Here is a 19085-nt window from a genome sequence, read left to right on the forward strand (position 1 = left end):
TACAGAAAATAAAGAACTTTATCACAATATTCTAATTTTCTGAGACAGTCCTGTATATGCAAAAGCAGTCATTTGTAGTGCCAAACCAAGTTGAATATTTGAATTTTCGACATGACTCCAGCTTAATGCTAAAGTTGCCACATATCTGCAGGATGCATTACTGAGCCACAGTTTGCCAACTTAAAAAGGGTAAAATAAAGTATGATAGTGTTTTGTTTACAGCTTGTTATTGCTGCTTCTTATTGGCCAAACTAAAGACTACTGGCTTGAAACTAAGAATCTGTCAAAGGTACTTGAAAATGTCTTATTAAATGTTTGCACCGGTATGTGAATAATAGCTTTTCATCATGCACAGTCAGTTGTTTTTGCAGGCCAATTGAGACGGTACTTGGACATCTGTCTTTTATACTGGCTATGACCTGTTTCTATGGTTTTCTGCTTTCTGAATTGGCTCTGTCCATTTATAGCAATATTTCGTTTTTCCTGCAGAAACTATGTATTGTGTCATAGTCCTTCAAAACGGTTTAATATGTTGTTATTACACATTTTGTTATTTGGGGAGATTAAAATGTCTCCCCTTTGAATACCTTTCCACACTTAGACCTCAAGCTGCTCCGTAACATTGTCGGTGGCCTGGATACGATGAGTTCTTTCAGCACAGCCACACTCGGTTTCCTCCCAGAAAACGCTCCCTTCCTGAACACCTGTGTTTCTAATTCTTTTGTCCACATTCAATGGGGACGTGTTCCAGATGAATGTGACTGAAAAAGACCAGATGTTTGCATCTTATAACAGTGACAGTTTCTAATTCTAATGGAAAGAGAATCCGGACCTGTAATAAAAGTTGATCCCACATTGATTTGCCGTGTGTGTCCTCGATTGCCACGTTGTTGTTTTCTTCGCCTGCATTGTCTCAGGGAAGTAGAACTAATAACCAAAAGAATCGCTGACCCACTGATGACAAAATGAAAAGAGTGTTAATCTCTTAAATGCTCAAATTCAGCATCAAGGGTTTGATAATACAGCTGTGTTCAGGCTGTTGACAGCAGTGGTGCACATTCTAGGACATCTGGTCGTTGAGCTGCTGCGAGGAAACGGTCCGCCCGGTTACAGATGTAACCGCATTCGAGTTCTGTACTGTCCTTGTTGGGAAATGCTCGACTGGATTCTTAGGTGGGAGTTAATGCAGAGCAACGACCTTGGATCTATTTAACCTTGTTGAACAATTACACAACTGTAACGGCACAAAAGAGCATAAAAAACCAGAGAAGAAACATCTGGTTTAGCACATCCTCCTTTGTTCAGGGGTTAGTCTGATAAGAATAGCTGAATTGATCAATTCAGCCATATGGAGACTTGCCAACACTAAAAAGAACCATTCATGCAGTAAAAGGAGTTCATGAAGTTTGAGGTATTTCGAAAGATCTTCTCTGCCCGTGACTTTGGAGGTATAGCTAAACAGATTTTGAAAAGAGCCGAAATGGGCAACAAAGTAAAATGCCCAGTGCCCAAAAAACATTTTAAAAACTGCAAGAAGTTTGACAATTCTATCACATTAGCAGCGTGGAAAGAAGCAGGGGAAATCAGGAATCACTAGCAACGCCAGGATCATTTCTATTTTTACAACATGTGTCCGATACAGATATAACTGCACAGCACTGCATATCACAAACAGATGTTTTGGGATAACCATTAATGTGAGAGAACGGAAGAGGACTTGCAGGATCCTACATCGTAATATCCTTAACTTACTGTTGGAGTCCTGCGTGTGATATAAAAGAGAATAATCGCTCTATTCCGAATTTTCTCTAACAAATCTCACCCAGTCGTGATGAATGTCTGTTTGTTTCCTGCATTCCTCGCCTGCTCGTTCATCAGCGGCCATGACTGCCTCTTTAAATATAACTGGCAGGCTATCAGAGCACTTGATCACCGTGATGGATTGTTGCATAAACTTGTTTGTCCAAAATCTTTCTTTCTTGTTTTCTCAAGACGCTCTCCATTAAACACTGACAACAATTGAGCCGTGTTAAAAAATATTTGGTTTTCACTTGAGAGGATCTTGGGCGGGGGAGGGGGGGGGGGGGGTTACGAGCAGGAGTCGTTGTGAACCGTCATTGTTGGTGGTCTTTGACTGCATTTTCTTCCCTTGCTGCTATGGTCAAAATGTCTTAAACTTAGGGAATAACTGAGGGGCCAGTGACAAACATCCCTTACATTAAAAAGTCAGCCACACCAAGGGAATTAAAGATGCATCAGACGGAGGGCTAAAGGACAATGAGAAGGAAGAGCAGAGGTGTCAAGAGAAACTTGATGAGGATCGAATAGAAAAGACGTTGAAGAGAGAGCCCAGTTTCAAAGCTTATCAAAACTGACATCGGACAAATGGGCCTGGGGCCAAAGTTTCTCCCATGTCCAACATCCTGTTGTGAATCCCATTAGTGTGGCCTGGATGTGACGCCCCGTATTACAGGTTCAGGGATGGCAACGCCACGCTGTCGGCATCCAGACTTCTTCTTTCAAGGATGGAGGATCTACACAGGCACAAGGACCACAGAGCCGACTCCTGAGGAAGGAGGCGGCAGTACGGCTTACGGGTTTTTCTAAAGTGCATATCACTGGTATCAATAACTCCTGTTTAATAAGATGTAGCACCTCATAGTGCTTTTGTTGTTGTTGAAGTGAAAATGAAAATGAAAAGACATAAACTATCTATGTTTTCACATAAACTATCTATGTGGAGTGTTTTTTCTTTCATTAGTAGATTTTCAATTATTAATTATTCGGCTTCCTGGCTGAATTTGTTTTCTTTGGGGGGTTTTGTTTTTTATAGAGCATGCTTTGTGAATGTTCCACGCTGTTGATATATGATGATGAATACTGTTTATCTTTCTTGTATTGTTGTTCCCCCCAATTGGCTCACTGTAAATCAGGGTGATGCCGTGTATGAGCTATAGGGAGATGTAAACATAATATATATTTATTTAATATTTTTATATTTAATTTAATTTGTCATTAGTATTGTATTGTGTATGCATATATGTTGTATAGATACATATATATTTTATTTTATATTTTACTTTGTATACTTCTTGTATACATCTCTATCTTTCATCCCTGTTTTTTATATTTAATTTTTTATTCTTGTGTGTTTAGTTTATTGGTGCTGCTACTGTTACGACAAATTTCCCCTTGGGGATTAATAAAGTACATATCTATCTATTTATCTAAACATGGCTGCTGTTGTCCCATTTCAGTTCATTTATTCAGCCCACTAAGCAATAGAGAATATTTGAATTGAAAATGTGGAGTTTAGATGACTCTTAGGTTCCCTATCCATAACATAATGTAATCTGCTGCATTTAATATCATTCAATTCCAACTGTAAGCTAATTTACATGTTATAATGGTCATCTGATTTTGGTATGAAAAAGTTAGTGCTATCTCTGCAGAGGTCTCTTGTTTCAGCATGTTGCTGCACGTGAGATGTCCTGCTGGATTTAGATTTTTCCATCTCAATTTACAAGAAAGTCTACGATAATTGGCGTGTTCTGTTGGGGAACAGAGGCACTGTCGCTGGTGGCCAGTCTGCACGTTCAATTCAATTCAATTCAGTTTATTTGTATAGCCCAATTTCACAAATTACAAATTTGTCTCGGAGTGCTTTACAATCTGTACACATAGACATCCCTGCCCCAAAACCTCACATCGGACCAGGAAAAACTCCCAAATAACCCTTCAGGGGGAAAAAAAGGGAAGAAACCTGCAGGAGAGCAACAGAGGAGGATCCCTCTCCAGGATGGACAGATGCAATAGATGTAATGTGTACAGAAGGACAGATTTAGAGTTAAAATACATTCAATGAATATGACAGAGTGTATGAATAGTTCATAGTAGGCATATTCCACGATGGAGACCTCCACGATCCATCAGGCAGATGGCGGTGGGGAGGAGGAGTGGGAGTCTCAACAGGACAGTGGCGTAGTCAGGGCAGGAATTCCACGACCCAGACCTCGATGATCCATCAGGCAGATGGGATCTATGCCGTCTCATAGGGTCCGATGACCCCATGAGGCGTGAAGTCAAGGACTCCGGGAGAAAGCAGAGTTAGTAACGTGTGATTGAGAGATGAAAATTCATCCTTAAGGAGAGAAAAAGAGGAGATAGGTACTCAGTGCATCCTAAAACGTCCCCGGCAGCTATCAGCCTATAGCAGCATATCAAGGGCTGGACCAGGTGAACCTGATTCAGCCCTAACTATAAGCTCTGTCAAAGAGGAAGGTCTTAAGTCTACTCTTAAACGAGGTGACTGTGTCTGCCTCCCGGACTGAAATTGGAAGCTGGTTCCATAAAGAGGAGCTTGATAACTAAAGGCTCTGGCTCCCATTCTACTTTCTAAGACTCTAGGAACTACAAGTAGTCCCGCATTTAGTGAGCGTAGCTCTCTAGTGGGGCAATATGGTACGACAAGCTCCTTAAGATATGATGGTGCATCACCAATCAAGGCTTTGTACGTTAAGAAGAATTTTAAAAGTGATTCTTGATTTTACTGGGAGCCAGTGCAGAGCAGCTAGTGCAGGAGTGATGTGATCTCTTTTCTTAGTTTTAGTGAGAACACGAGCTGCAGCATTCTGGATCAACTGGAGGGACCTAAGAGATTTATTAGAGCAGCCTGATAATAAGGAGTTGCAGTAATCCAGTCTCGAAGTAACGAACGCGTGAACCAATTTGTCTGCATCTTTTTGAGACAAGATGTGCCTGATTTTTGAAATATTACGTAGATGAAAGAATGCAGTCCTTGAGATTTGCTTTACGTGGGAGTTAAAGGACAAGTCCCGATCAAAGATAACGCCAAGATTCTTTACAGTGGTGTTGGATGCCAGGGCAATGCCGTCTACAGAATCCACATCACCAGATAATTGATCTCTGAGGTGCTCAGGGCCTATTAAAATTACTTCGGTTTTGTCTGAGTTTAACATCAAGAAGTTGCAGGTCATCCATGTTTTTATGTCTTTAAGACATGCTTGAAGATTGAAGATGAATAAAGCTTTAGTACATTTATCTCTTCGTCCCTGCTGCGCTGCTCCTGTCCGTCTCTTTTGAAAACTCTGCCGGTCACTGCACACACTTCCTGCCTTTGCTCATATCGCATTTCATAAGCTCCACCTGCACCCCAGCATCCACCTGTTGGCCCTGAGCTGAAGTTCTCCGGGGTGAAGTTTATCATCCATCAGCACTCCTCAGTGTCTGCTTGTGGGATGTGACGGGGCTCATATCTACTCAGATATCAACTCTGCTATCATTATGAATCTGTTCCACGTGAGCTGGTCAACAGAATTATTATTTTGTCTGACAGACTGTTGATACGGCATGAAAAACACATGTGTCGTTTACCTTGACAACACAATACAAAGCAATGCAACATAATGGGATCTGTTGGCTAAATGTGTCTCAAAGAGTCTCTGGAGTCTCCTCAGTGGTCATTGTTGTGCAGTTTCTTGTCGGCCATGGTATTCGGATACAGCTCATACTTGGATGAGCGAAGTGTTCATAATGTTTGTGAATTCTGAGGTAATTTAAGTTGGTTGGAGGCTCTTGTTGAAGCGGAACCTCTTCAGCCGGATGGGCCGTCCAAGCAAAAACATGCAAATTACTTGCAGTCCTTTTTCCCCACTCAGAGGAAGTCGTTAAAGCTACTGGCATTTTGAGATATTACAGTGAAAAAGAGCTAATGGGGTCACACATTTATTCAATCTGTGTGATTGCAAGTTTCAAATTATTTACGTAAAGAAGGTTTTCCAGTGGTGTCTTTGCTTTGATGTTTGGGGAGGATGGCTAAGAGGCAATCAGAGAAGAGATGCATTACATGATGTATGGCGATTTGTGTTTTTAAAGTACACTAAATCGTCTGGAAGTTGATTCTGGATCCATTGTGCTGCTCTTACTAATGCTCAAAGCCCACGTTTTAACTGTTTATTGGGGAGCATCGTCTGCCCTCTGGTGTAGAAAAAGTGTATGTTCCAACTTCAGTATTTCTGTATGTCAAAGTATACATTGTGCTTATTTTTAAACGTTCAACAGTGCTTGGAGGTGTTCTTAAACGCGTGAAATGGTTGTTAACATGTTCACACTTATGCGTTAACCTTGGGTAGCTTTGTTTCTGTTTCATTTGCCTAATTCTTTTGACAGATTTGGCCTCAAATCCAATCCAAAACTTTAAACTTTACTTCACTCTTATAATACAAAATCACGCTTATAATACAACAAATTAATATCTAAAGTTTTCTTTTGATGTATTTTGTTTTTAACCTTTGTTCTGCTGTTGGTCACACAGCATCAATAGCGTTGGATGGGGCCAATGTTAATGTAATGCTGTGTGATGTCCAGTAGAGGGCGCTGTTGTTTCACTAAACTCATCCTCGTATTACAGCTCAATGAATTCAGCTTGTTTCTAGCTATTTATATGGGGACTCTGATTTATCAACAAGGGTAAGTATTTTATCTGCTGGATATATTCCAGTCGTGTCCGAGAAACCATTACAACAGGTGTCATCATTTCAATACTGTGAGACATATTAATTGTTTCTATGAATCAAACCAAACTTTTTTTTAAAAGAACAACACAGGACTCTGATTCATTATCTTTGAATTCACTATTTAATTTTTGTACATCTGGTCACAAAAAACAAAAACAATCAAGACTTGCCGACATCTCTTTCTCTCCTGTATTCATTCATTCTCTCTCTTTTTTTTTCTCTCTCTCTCTCTCTTTCTCGCTTTCTCTCACACACAAAATCCCCACGCTCTCTTGTGCTATTTTCTATCTTTGATTCATCTCTGCTTTTATAACTTAGAAAATAATTTATATAAAAAGACATTGATTTCCATGGGCACTTGAGAGAGATGAAGCTCAAATGAAGGGGCCGACACATCAGTGGTTTTCCAAACTGAATTAAAAGGGCAGTGTTCAGTGTTTCGAGTTGTTCTGCCAGAAGAAAGAGTCATTCCGCAGAACTTTGGCCAATTTTTCATTGAACGGCATGTAGAAATCCCGCAGGATCTCTTTAGTGATGTGCAGCATGGGTCCCAGGTTTTTGTCCGCCGGCCTCCTGGTATTTGATGCCGGACTTCTTGTGATCTCTGACTCTTTTTCTTTCGTAAGAGGCCCTGTAAAACACACACGCCAACATTATTTCACATGCCTCCTCTGGGCCACTTCAGATTTCACAGCAGCACCGAACAAATAGAACATCTAGAACGGGCACTCGGTAGAGCGCATACCTTCGCATATCACAAGATTGGGCATTGCATTATGAACATTTTGGCATTAGTTGCATGCCAATTGGATAAAAATTATGGTAAAAAGAAGATTTTGACCTTTTCATGACCTTGCCCTTTGACCCGATCAATCCCAAAATCTAATCAAATGGTCCCCGGATAATAACCAATCATCCCACCAAATTTCATGCGATTCGGTTTAACCCTTGTGTTGCCTTCGGGTCATTTTGACCCGATTCAATATTTAACCCTCCTGTCGCCTTCGGGTCAATTTGACCCGATTCAATGTTTAATGTCGGTGTTCTTTCGGGAGTCAACAAACAAACATAAAGTACCTCACACTTAAACTTGGAAAACAATATTAATTCTAATAATTTTCTGGAGATTTTAATAGCTGGGGTCATATTGACCTCAAGGGTAAAATATGTTAGTAAATATAAAGGTAACAGGAGGGTTAAACATTGAATCGGGTCAAATTGACCCGAAGGCAACACAAGGGTTAATACTTTTTTAGTTATGCGAGTAACACGCATACAAATAAATAAATAAATGAATAAATAAATACACGGCGATCAAAACATAACCTTCCGCATTTTCAATGCGAAGGTACAAATACAGTTGAAGGACTGTGTGACTGTGTCGGCCGGGCTCTGAGCAGGAGATTTGACGCTCTGGGAGTTAATCACATCTTGGCTGGCGCTGGCAGCTCTTTGAAGAGCTCAGTCTGAGCTTTGGGGCAACTCAACTGTGGGATGAACCAGTGAGACGAGGGGGCTTCCAGACTAGAGGGCAGGACTGCATTATGACTGCAGCACATGGATGGCCTGTTACTTAAAGTGATCTACTGTACAGCCAAATGAAAGGTTGACAATAAAACTATTGTATAGAAGGTGTAAGAAAGCCCAGAACTTCATCCTAGGGAGATTTGATTTTATTTTCTAAGCTACGAGCACACGAGCCAGGCACTTTAAAATGAACAGGATTTTTAAATGCAGTACATGCACTGCTCTTTGTTAACACAGTAGACACTAGAACCCTCTAATTACCTCCCTTGAGAACTTTTAACTACATGCAGGCATGACTTTTCCCATATCCCTACTTCTATTGATCAGTCACCAGAGGGAATGACTACAGGCCAGGATCGTGTGTGGGGATGTGCTGCTTACTCACCCAGGTGAAGGAAGTCAAAGACTTTGTGCATTGTGTATTTCCTGTTCGAGGCGTGGTCTTCCAACCTCAGGACCAGAATCTGTTCCCTGCTGAAGACGGTCAGCCAGTCCATTAAGTACACAATGTACAGGCCAACCTGCAACCTGACCTGAGGACACACAACGGGAGAATCATTGGGAGATAACCTCTGTAAGCGGAAGAGTACAGGGTTGTATCCATGGGTTAAACTTAGTAAGTGTGGATGAACAGGGAAGGGATGGGGAAGACCGAAGGAGGGAATTCCACCAGCATGCTCTTTCATCTTCCCCTTGCGTCAGGCCGGGTGACATGTGGGCATGTGAACACGTGCTGGTATCATGTGTGTGTGGGTGTGTGTTTGTGTTTTTTTGTGTGTGTGGTTGAGGGATTCGAGAAAGATGAGGTTTCGTCTAGGATCAGAAACCTTAATCACCACCTGTCAGTGGACCAGGTCCTCACTTCATAGCCCTCTATAATATTATTGTATTTTGTTTCACCCCATTGGTGTGATCCTTTCAAGCATACGTTTAAAAAAATTACAATTACAGTTGCAGTCTCTCAAAAGTGAGGGTGTGTTGCTGTTCTCTGTTTTTATATCACAAGTTGAATATCTTTGGATTCGAATTAAAATCTAAAAAAATGTCACCTTCGTAACTTGTGATGGGTGTTTCTCAAAATACATCTGAAACAATCCCCAAAAATACATTTGCCACAAATCTTTTCTGAGATTTCACAAGCGCGTTTTGCAGAGAGCCAAATTGTTGTTGACATGTCTTTTTACACACACGGCTTCTTACGTGGTCTCGTAACTCTGAAGATAGATGGAGCGAGTCGGACGTGACGCTTGTCAGCGGCAGTTGGAGAGGAGGAGCTCTAGTCCAAGGCTGTCTGGAGGAGGAGCCAAAAGAGGACGGTCTCCTCCTCCCCCTGCCAGCCTGCCTCAACGCACTGTTGTGAAAGCTGGCCAGGGGCCCGACACTGGGGCCCAGCACTGACACTAAGACTTGGCCTTTTTTGTGAATAAGAAGCAAGTCCACACACAACTGGTAAACGTGGTTTTCCAACACAAAGAGAGGCTCTAGAACACCCCCCCCCCCCCCCCTGTTCCACAGTGTTGCCAATCCCTTTTAATGAAGTCCGCCCTGCTTTCGCATGTGCTAATGAAGTGGGGATTCCACTCCATCTTTCTTTTTCACTGCCTTTTTTTTCCTCCGATTTATTTATTCCCAACAGCTAATACGCCGGTCGCTAGATTGCGGCCCTCAGCGGGGCCACGAGATGACGGCGGGAGGGAGGGAGGGCGGGCACACTCACTGGCATGGCGTTGTTGACGGCCGTGTTGTACACACAGGAGCGCATCGTGTACTCCGTAAGGCACCCTTCGAATAGCTGCAGTGACTCTGACACCTTCTCGTGGAAGTCCTCCGCAGACTTGTTGGAGATACCGAAGTAAAGGTAGTCCGAGTAGAGCCTGCAAGACAACAGAGATGCTCTGTAAACAAACGTGAACCTGAAACCAGAGAGTAAATGTTTGCCGTTGAAGTGATCCGAGAGTGGTTATTCAGCATGGGATCACTTTTTTCAGAGAATTAAATAGCAATACTCAAAATAAGTGTTCATGAGATATAATAGAAATGAAAGCCTTGGACTGCGAACTTTACAGTATAAAATTGGCATGATATGAAGACACACATTTATCCTGAGAATATATTTTATGGCAATGTGAATAATTTTTTTGAGAACTAAAAAACAGTTTAATAGAAAATCAATGTTAAAGTAATACCAGCAGGCATTCAGAAGTAGGTTTTTTTCGCCACTGTGATAAAGGCATTATGACAACGCAGCATCTACAGACAACAGGTCTTTTGTTTCCTATAAACATGAAAAGTATCTGTCTGTATCTGCTGTGTAAACAGCTATGATGGAGGCACAAAGGTGTTGGTACGCATTTGAGTGCAGGTATGCGGTGAGATGCAGTAAGACAGAGATTACTTTCACCTTTCCACCGGGTCCCTGAGCATGATGATGAAGCGAGCGTCGGGCTGCAGGGCGTGGACAAAGTCCTGGATGAGGAAGGGAGGCTCTCCCTCTGTGGTGTTGTCATAGAAATACACCCAGGCGTTGTTATCCCACATGGTGGACGCGCTGGCTTCTCCTGCAAAATACACCCACAGCGGTTCAAATAAAAGCATGCACAGGCATACAATTATGAGACGAAAGCAAACACACACACACACACACACACACATTTACAATGTCTTTTTCATTGGTGTTGCATTTGATGTGCGTAGTTGAGTACGCACGGCTCACTGTTTCTGTTTTTTCACAGTCTTCACAAGGCAGTGGATTGGTTTGAACCACAATAAACTTAAAGTAAAAAAAGCTAAATATGTCTTGGATGCAGCTTCACCAATGTGATGATGTGCTTGTTTGTCTCTGTTTTATTATAATATTGTGAATTTAACATATTTCGGGTCAGACGTCATCTTTGGCTTTGCGACGTTACTATCTTTGACATTGTATAGGCGAATAAATAAGTAAATAATAGATATATCAAGAAAATCTTTACCGGATTTTGTTAATGAAGATAGAGAAAACGTGTTTCAAGCTTTAAAAAGAAACTGCAATTGTAGTTTACAGGAAACAAGATCCTCTTGAGACATTGATGGTTCATATCAAACTCCCTCAATTTAGGATTTTTATTTTTTAACATCAAATATTTTTGTTTTATTGATTTTCACTCATTTTTGTATTTGGTATGAACCGATAATTTCCCCAATCAGTGTCTCTAATAACAAAATAATAATCATAGATGAATGTCCGATTGTTTCAACTCACTACATATAATTCACTTTTGAACCAAGGCTGGAACTAACGGCCAAGTTAATGAAACATAATATTCTGAAGCGAGAGCAAAAACAAACAAAGAAAGCTGCAGTCAAATTGTGGAAAGAGCGCGGCAGTGCAGCTGCTCATAGCGAGTCGGAGGACGTTGTTTCTCAAACAATTTGAGAGCAGAAACTTTATCAGGCTGTGCTGATATCCAGGATTCATTAGGCTGCCTTCATTATCCTCTTATCTGTGAAGCGAAGCTGTGATGTAGTTGCAGGAAACACAACACAGGCCTCATCTGATGAGAGCCAGGACTTATTTTCTGTGATGACAACGGTGAGAGTGAAACAGGATCGCTGCTAATGCTGTCGTACTTGCAATAGTACACACTAATCAGGTCTATTTAAAGGTCTCAGTCTCCATTAAAAGGGCTGTTTTTGCCCCATGGGGAGAAGCCGTAATGGGGCAAACAAATGCCGGAGCCAGACCGGCATGCCTCTGGTCTTGGCCGACGGTTGAAGAGAGTAGGAAGCCCAAGATCCTGCATGGCCACAGGCCTGCACCTTGCTGGGCTCTCCCGGGGCATGGTGTGAATACTGAGTGGGGCTTTGGCCCACTCCCCCTCCTTTTTACAAGAATTATTTATTTAAAGAGGAAAACAAAACAGAGCGGCACGCTAAGCTGCGCTCAATGCACCAACTCGGGCCAGTCTGAAAAAGGCTATTGTCGAACAACTTAAATCAGATTTTCTTTGCAGTCGGCCAGTGCTTCGAGACTGTGCTTGGATGACGGAAGAAGACCGAGACGGATGGAAGCAGGATATGTCAATAGAGGACGAAGGTTTGAAAGACTTATCCACCCAACTGTGGTTATTATAGCTGTCCTGACACACACACACACACACACACACAACCAATGATTCCTTCTATACGGCACTTCCGAGATGTGGCTAAGCGAAGCAGAAGGAAGTCCAGTATTATAAATATGTTGATCTGCACTTCACACATTTCATTTATTTTATTTACACTACACACATACGCACACATTTCATTTGCACTACACACATACACACACTTTGCATTTTGCACACTGTCTATATTTGGTGTTTTTATATTTAGTTTAATTGTCATTAGTATTGTGTATGCATATATGTTGTATATATACATATATATTTTATTTTATATTTTGCTTTGTATGCTTCTATATCTTTCATCCCTGTTTTTATATTTTATTTTTTATTTTTTATTCATGTGTGTTTGGTTTATTGGTGCTGCTACTGCTACGACAAATTTCCCCTTGGGGATTAATAAAGTATATATCTATCTATCTATCTATCTAAAGCTGTGAGGGGTTGAGTCACCGGCTCTCGCCTGAGTGAGAGCGGCTGCTTCAGCCTCACTACCCGCTGCCATAATAGCAGCTTTGTAATAGTGCAGGTGAGATTACAAGCGAAGTACCAGACAAGTGACAATGTGACAGGGCTCTCAGAGCCAAATGGTATTGGCTGTAGCCCGACGACGGCCCAGAATATTGTCGCCCCGCGTTCCCCGCACAGGACCTGAGTGACTCATACGATACAGCGGAGGGAGGCGGCTGAGACTGTCCTCCTGACATGATGTTTCACAAAACAGGAAGGCAGAGATGACACGGAACAGGAAATGTTTGTGCAACCAAAACTGCCTTGAGATCTGATTAGAGAGACGTTGGGCCGTGTTGTACACGCTGTCAGTCTCTCTTATCTTCCCACTAACGTGCGATGCTTCAGATAGTCATTCTGAAATAGATCTGAGGTGCTTTACCGTGATCTAGACTTATGTGCCAACCCAAAGGGTTACTGAGTTTCACATGACACTTCCCTTGATTGGTGTGAAAAGCTATGTTTGATGTTTGGTTTTCAGGGTTCAGTTAATCTGAAGACTATTGTATAAATATTTTTTTTAAATGAGCTCAGTGTTGTATTAGGCGATGGTTGACTTGTAAAAAAGAAAGTGACAAGAGGCTGGTGGAGTCTCAGCTTGTCTTTATACCAAATCCCACAGGCACTGGAATAGATACTAGAAACACTGCATACACTTTCATTTTTATTTCCTTTTTTATTTAATTTCTATTTTATTGTATAATATGTTTATTTGTAAAAAAAATGTTGCTGCTGCTTCAAGAATTTCCCCCTGGGGATGAATAAAGTAAAATCTAATCTATCTCGAACAAGTTCCACCGAAAACCCTCATTTCTATAAATTGAATCCACATGTGTATCCATAGATAGATAGAGAGAGGAAAGGAATTTGTTTGTCTTAATTTTAGTAAATAGTAAACTATTAAAATATGCCCTGATTGAGATCCTTATGATCGAGACAGGACTTTGGACCACATTCATAACAAAAAATTCCTGGAGATGCATACTTATTAAGTTTTCTCTTTAAATCACGCAAACTAGTGCCCTTAATGAGATGGAAAATATCAAAGTGGATAGCTGGTCTTTTTTTTTTAAAGGGGGAAGACCAGAGTCTATAAAAAAAACACAAAAAGTGACACAACCCTGTTTGTCAGCAGATACAGCCGACACAGCAGTTCCTGTGATTCATTAATGGCCAGTCCAAGTTGAAGAATCAACTAAATAGTTTCTCCATTACAGATCCTGTGGCTGTGTCCTTTGCACGCCTTGTTTTCAGCTGCTTTGAAGTGATTTATTTTAGCTTCAAGCTAATCCTCTGGCCACATGGTTACCATGTCCACCATGTGGAAAGAAAAGTGCATACATTTAACGCTGACATGCTCACAGGAAACAGAATTAGTGCGTTAGTTCAACAACTTGTATACCCATGTGACTTGACTGTCATTGTGCTTACCTATGATGATGTTAGGGTCGCTCGGGCTTCCACTGGTATTTACTGCGAGGTTTCCCTGGATTTGATAAGCAGCCTGATCGAACAAGTCCAGGTAGTCCTCCACCGGGTATCGATCATGAAAGCCCTCGCTCAGACGGATGATACCTAGAAGGAAGAAAATATCCTTAGAGTACAAATACATCTCTATGCATGTTTCTCTTTTTGAGGTTACAAAGTCATCAATATTAGACATAGTTTGGGTGAGAATCTGTAGCACTGAGATCTGTGTGGATCCATGACACCTCTCTTTTTGGTGATCACTTCAAAAGAGGCCATTAGGGCTCTTGTGTTGTCTTGACTGTGGGGAGAGCAAATTAAATGCAAGTTCCAATCCAAATTCAGCAGGATTGTTGCACCCTGTTCAATTTTCCAATGAAGGGCCGATGTGCAGCGCGTGCTTTTAAATGGAGGACGAGAAAATGTGTTCCATCTGTGTTGTTGTCGTCCGCAGCATAATTACAACTTAGCAGGCAATTGTGGGGATTCAGGGTCGGATTTAGGAGTGTCCATGCAGCATGACGATAATGAGGTATAGCTCCGGCGTCTTTTACTTTCAGCGGTGCTTTGATGGTGTCGCAGTAAAACACGGTTCTCTAGCTAGCAGGAAAACATGATTAGAAAAGTCTTTACTCATCCAGATTGGTTACACTTGTCTGAGGTATGATGGCGCTTGTGTGTGCGTCTCGCTTCAGGGCTTTGTTTTCATCCCTTTGGCTTATTAATATGAATGAAGCGTCGGACTGTTTTCAAAAAGCCTTTTGTTTTCCTGATGGCCGCTGTTTGCGGCAGGCACGTCTTATGAGATTCAAACCGCTCCTCTCAAGGAAGTGATGTCACCTTTTCACTGAATCGGATGAGCGGAGCCTCGGGGGTAATAAAATAAATAAATACAAAACACGACTCTTTGAATTCTAAGTGTTCTCAAAGGACGAGAAAAGTGCTGATTATCAGCACATAGCTCCAAGTGCAACACTGGAAGGGAGAGAGCCAAAAAGAAGGAAAGTGGCAGCAAAAATGAAAGCATTAATGTGGGGGGGGGCAATATCTGAGGGGGACCTATGTCCTCGGGATACAGCTGCATCACAGGCTGCAAAAACACACAAACACAAGGCAGACAAATTAAAGCAAACGACTCACCCACATGGCGCTGCGTTATGAGGTTCAACCAATCATCAACTCAAACTGAACATCTCATTAACATAAGTATTGCATGCAGTTAGGTTTCCGTTCGTCTCAGAGAGATCAGTAACTGGATGAACTTCAAAAGGATCCATTTGGCTACGACGATTAGGTTAAGCCTCCTTTTGATTTCTGCAGTGAGAATTTTGATCACATTTTTTTAGAAAATGTGGCCAATACTGTGTGGAGCTCCCTTAACAAGTATCATGCCAAAACCCCCCTGGTGTGAAATTATTAAAATCATTAAGAAATATTTGAGCAGATAGCTGCAGGCAAAACCAAATGTATATATGCTCTTCACGTTTTTCTTTCCTTCTTCTATTTTTTTCACACACTGACTCACACTGATGCCTATTGAAGATGCTCCATTATTCATGAGTCATTATCGCTGTTTTAAGTTATAATACAAAACAAAACGCATGAGAGGTGTTGAGAAGAATTATTTGCCTTCTTTTGGGAGCAAAAACACGACAAAAATGTAGAATATCAGTTTCTTTTAAAAAGTGTTACGGTTTTGTTAGACACTAATTAGAGACTAGAGACTATACCGAAGGCTTTTTTTGTGTGTCATTAGATGAAAGTCACCAAACCAAATGAGCGGTGCAACAAAGCATCCGCGAGATACGGGAGGAGTTGGTTTAAATTCAGAAGGTTTTCAGTTCCACCAAATACAGTCGCACTCACAGATCTCGCATTGGCTTTTATTCCCATCTGTGGTGGTGTGATGGTTCTTTTACAGTAACATCACAGATGCACATGGTGAAGCAAACGCAATATGGCATCCACACATTTAGATGGCAGCAGCGCCATTGGACCAGATGTTGGGTGCGAGGCAGCTCGTACCTCTCATACGCACAGTCTGAGACAGTCACACATGAGATGGCGCGGCTGTGTCCAGACGCCGTCGAGGTAGCTCCGCGGAGATTGTGCGCTCTTTTAGTTTTTGTGTTTATTTTTAATGTTTTCTTTGCCACAAACACATCGGCACTAACAGCATACGACCGCAGCACACTTTTGGACATAAACTTTTGCGCAAAACAAGGGTTTTGTCGATCCAGCGTGGCGGCCGAGATCGGCGAACCACAACAACAACAGTACGGGAGACGACGAAAACATCGAGGGAAACATTCGGAACAGACTGAGAGTTCAACACCTCTGCCCAGCATCCTTCTTGCTAACGCCCAGTCTCTGGAAAATAAGATGGATGATGTTAGGCAAGGATCAGATTCCAACGGGACATGAGGACTGTAACATCTTTTGTCTGACGGAAACATGGCTGACCCGCTGGTGCGGATCGAGTCATATGCCCAACCGAGTCCTTCTCTGTTTTCCGTGCAGACAGAACGGAAGAGTCTGGTAAATCTAAGGGTGGAGGTTTGCTTCATGACTAACAACAAGTGGTGCGACCCCAAGAACATTAAGACTCTTTCGTTCCTGCTCGCGAACCTGGAACATCTGACGATCTCATGCCGCCCATTCTACCTTCCCGGGAGTTCAGCTCGGTCATCACCACAGCCGTCTACATTCCACCACAAGCGGACACCGGCGTAGCACTATCGGACCTACATGATGTGTTATGTCGGCATCAGAACAAGTATCCGGCGGCTGTGGTGGTGGCTGGGGACTTTAATAGGGCAAACCTAAAAAGTCATGCCGAACTTTCACCAGCACATTACGTGTGCTACCAGAGGAAAGAACGTTGGACCACTGCTATCGCCATTCAAGAGAGGCTACAAGGCTGTCTCTCTCCCTCCGTTAAAATCAGACCATGCCGCCATTTTCTGCTTCCGAATACCGGCAAAGATCGCGAAGCGGTAGTGACGAGGCGGAAGCGGTGGTCTGACCAATCAGAGGCTGAGCTACAGGGCGCTCTGCGTGTCGTCGACTGGGACATGATCCAATCCAGTTCCAGTGGCGTCAGCAGTAGCAATGAGCCTCATAGCAACGCTAGCGGACACCATCGTCCCCACAGTAAAAGTTAGGGTCTTTCCTAACCAAAAGCCGTGGGTTGATAGATCCATCCGTGAAGCTGTGAACGCCCGTACTGCTGCCTATAACTCCGGTCTTGTATCCGGCAACATGGACGAGTACAAGGCAGCGGTCTATGGACTGAGGAGGGCGGTGAAGGAAGCCAAAAGGAGGTACCGAGACAGAGTGGAAACACAGATGGAGCAGCGCGACACCAGGCGCCTATGGCAGGGACTACGGACTATCACAGACTACCAGAGCAGACCCCGCGCAATGGTGAGTGCCGGCGCATCCCTAGCGGACGACCTGAACTCATTTTATGCACGGTTTGAGGCTAGCAACAACAGCGCTAGCTCGCCGGCTAACAACAACACCGTTAAGCGTAGCCGAGGTGAGTTCTACCGCTGGGGATGAACACACACTCTCTGTGACCGAGCACAGTGTGAGGAGGGCTCTGTTGAGGGTGAACACCAGGAAAGCTGCAGGTCCAGATGGCATATCTGGGCGAGTACTGAAGACCTGTGCTAACCAGCTAGCTCCAGTGTTCACCACAATATTCAACCTCTCCTGGCTGAGTCCGTGGTCCCGCCTGCTTCAAGAGCTCCCCTATTGTCCCTCTGCCCAAGAATGCTTCTCCTGCATGCATGTATGACTACCGACCGTGGCCCTCACCTCGGTGGTCATGAAATGCTGAGAGGCTGATAAAGGACTACATCTGCGCCTTCCTCCTTCCTCCATGGACCCGCTGCAGTTTGCTTAAGGCCCAAACAGATCCACGGATGATGCTGTCTCCCAGGTACTGCACACCACACTCTCTCATCTGGACAGCCAGAGGGGGCTATGTGAGACTGCTGTTCATTGATTATAGTTCAGCTTTCAACACCATAGTCCCTCCAGACTGGCCGGCAAGCTGATTGAGCTGGGACTGAACACCCCCTGTGTGCTTGGATCCTGGACTTCCTGACCGCCAGGCCACAGGTGGTCAGGGTGGGCAGACACACCTCAAACCCCTCACCCTGAACACAGGATCCCCAGGGTTGCGTCCTCAGCCCCTACTGTACTCCCTGTACACATGACTGTGTGGCCAGGTTCAGCTCCAACACCATCATCAAGTTTGCGGATGACACAGTGGTGGTGGGCCTGATCTCCGACAACTGAAGGCCTACCTGGAGGAAGTTGCTGATCTGTCACTCTGGTGCCAGGACAACAGCCTCATCATGAATGTCACCAAAACTAAGGAGCTGATTGTGGACTTTAGGAGGGTACAACAACAGAGGACGTACTCACCACTGGGGATTAACAGGACTACTGTGGAGAGGGTGGCGGGTATAAATACCTGGGAGTCCACATCACCGAGGATCTGACATGGTCAACGAACACAGACACTCTGGTGAGAAAGGCAAGGCAGCGCCTCTACCACCTCAGGCAGCTGAGGAAATTTAAAGTTTCCCAGAGGATCCTTCAGTCCTTCTACTCTGGAGCTGTAGAGAGCGTCCTGACAGGAAGCATCACAGCCTGGTTTGGCAACTGCTCCGCTCAGGACAGGAAGGCTCTGCAGAGAGTAGTGCGTTCGGCTGAACGCACTACTGCAGGACTTGTACACCAGGAGGTGCAGAACCAGAGCCGGCAGGATCATGAAGGATCCTCACCACCCCAACAACAGACTGTTTCAGCTGCTGCGGTCAGGCAGGCGCCTCCGTAGTCACGCTGCAAGAACAGAGAGACTGAGACGGAGTTTCTTTCCTCAGGCCAT

At 43.4% G+C, this 19085-nt stretch overlaps 1 protein-coding gene across 2 annotated transcripts in view; it reads right to left on the reverse strand.

The window, feature by feature from the left end:
• Window positions 1-6634: 6634 nt before the first annotated feature.
• LOC130204095 (carbohydrate sulfotransferase 15-like) overlaps window positions 6635-19085 on the reverse strand; it is a 42214-nt gene continuing 29763 nt past the window's right edge. For both annotated transcript variants that reach the window (XM_056430609.1, XM_056430610.1), the window contains 5 exons: window positions 14147-14290; window positions 10465-10621; window positions 9781-9937; window positions 8449-8596; window positions 6635-7167 (listed from right to left, as the gene is read on the reverse strand). In XM_056430609.1, the coding sequence (XP_056286584.1) occupies window positions 6968-7167; window positions 8449-8596; window positions 9781-9937; window positions 10465-10621; window positions 14147-14290 (806 nt within the window). In that variant the 3' untranslated portion in view covers window positions 6635-6967. The remainder of the gene's footprint in view (window positions 7168-8448; window positions 8597-9780; window positions 9938-10464; window positions 10622-14146; window positions 14291-19085) is intronic.

This window comes from Pseudoliparis swirei, chromosome 13 (assembly GCF_029220125.1).
Source record: "Pseudoliparis swirei isolate HS2019 ecotype Mariana Trench chromosome 13, NWPU_hadal_v1, whole genome shotgun sequence".
Lineage (NCBI taxonomy): Eukaryota > Metazoa > Chordata > Actinopteri > Perciformes > Liparidae > Pseudoliparis > Pseudoliparis swirei.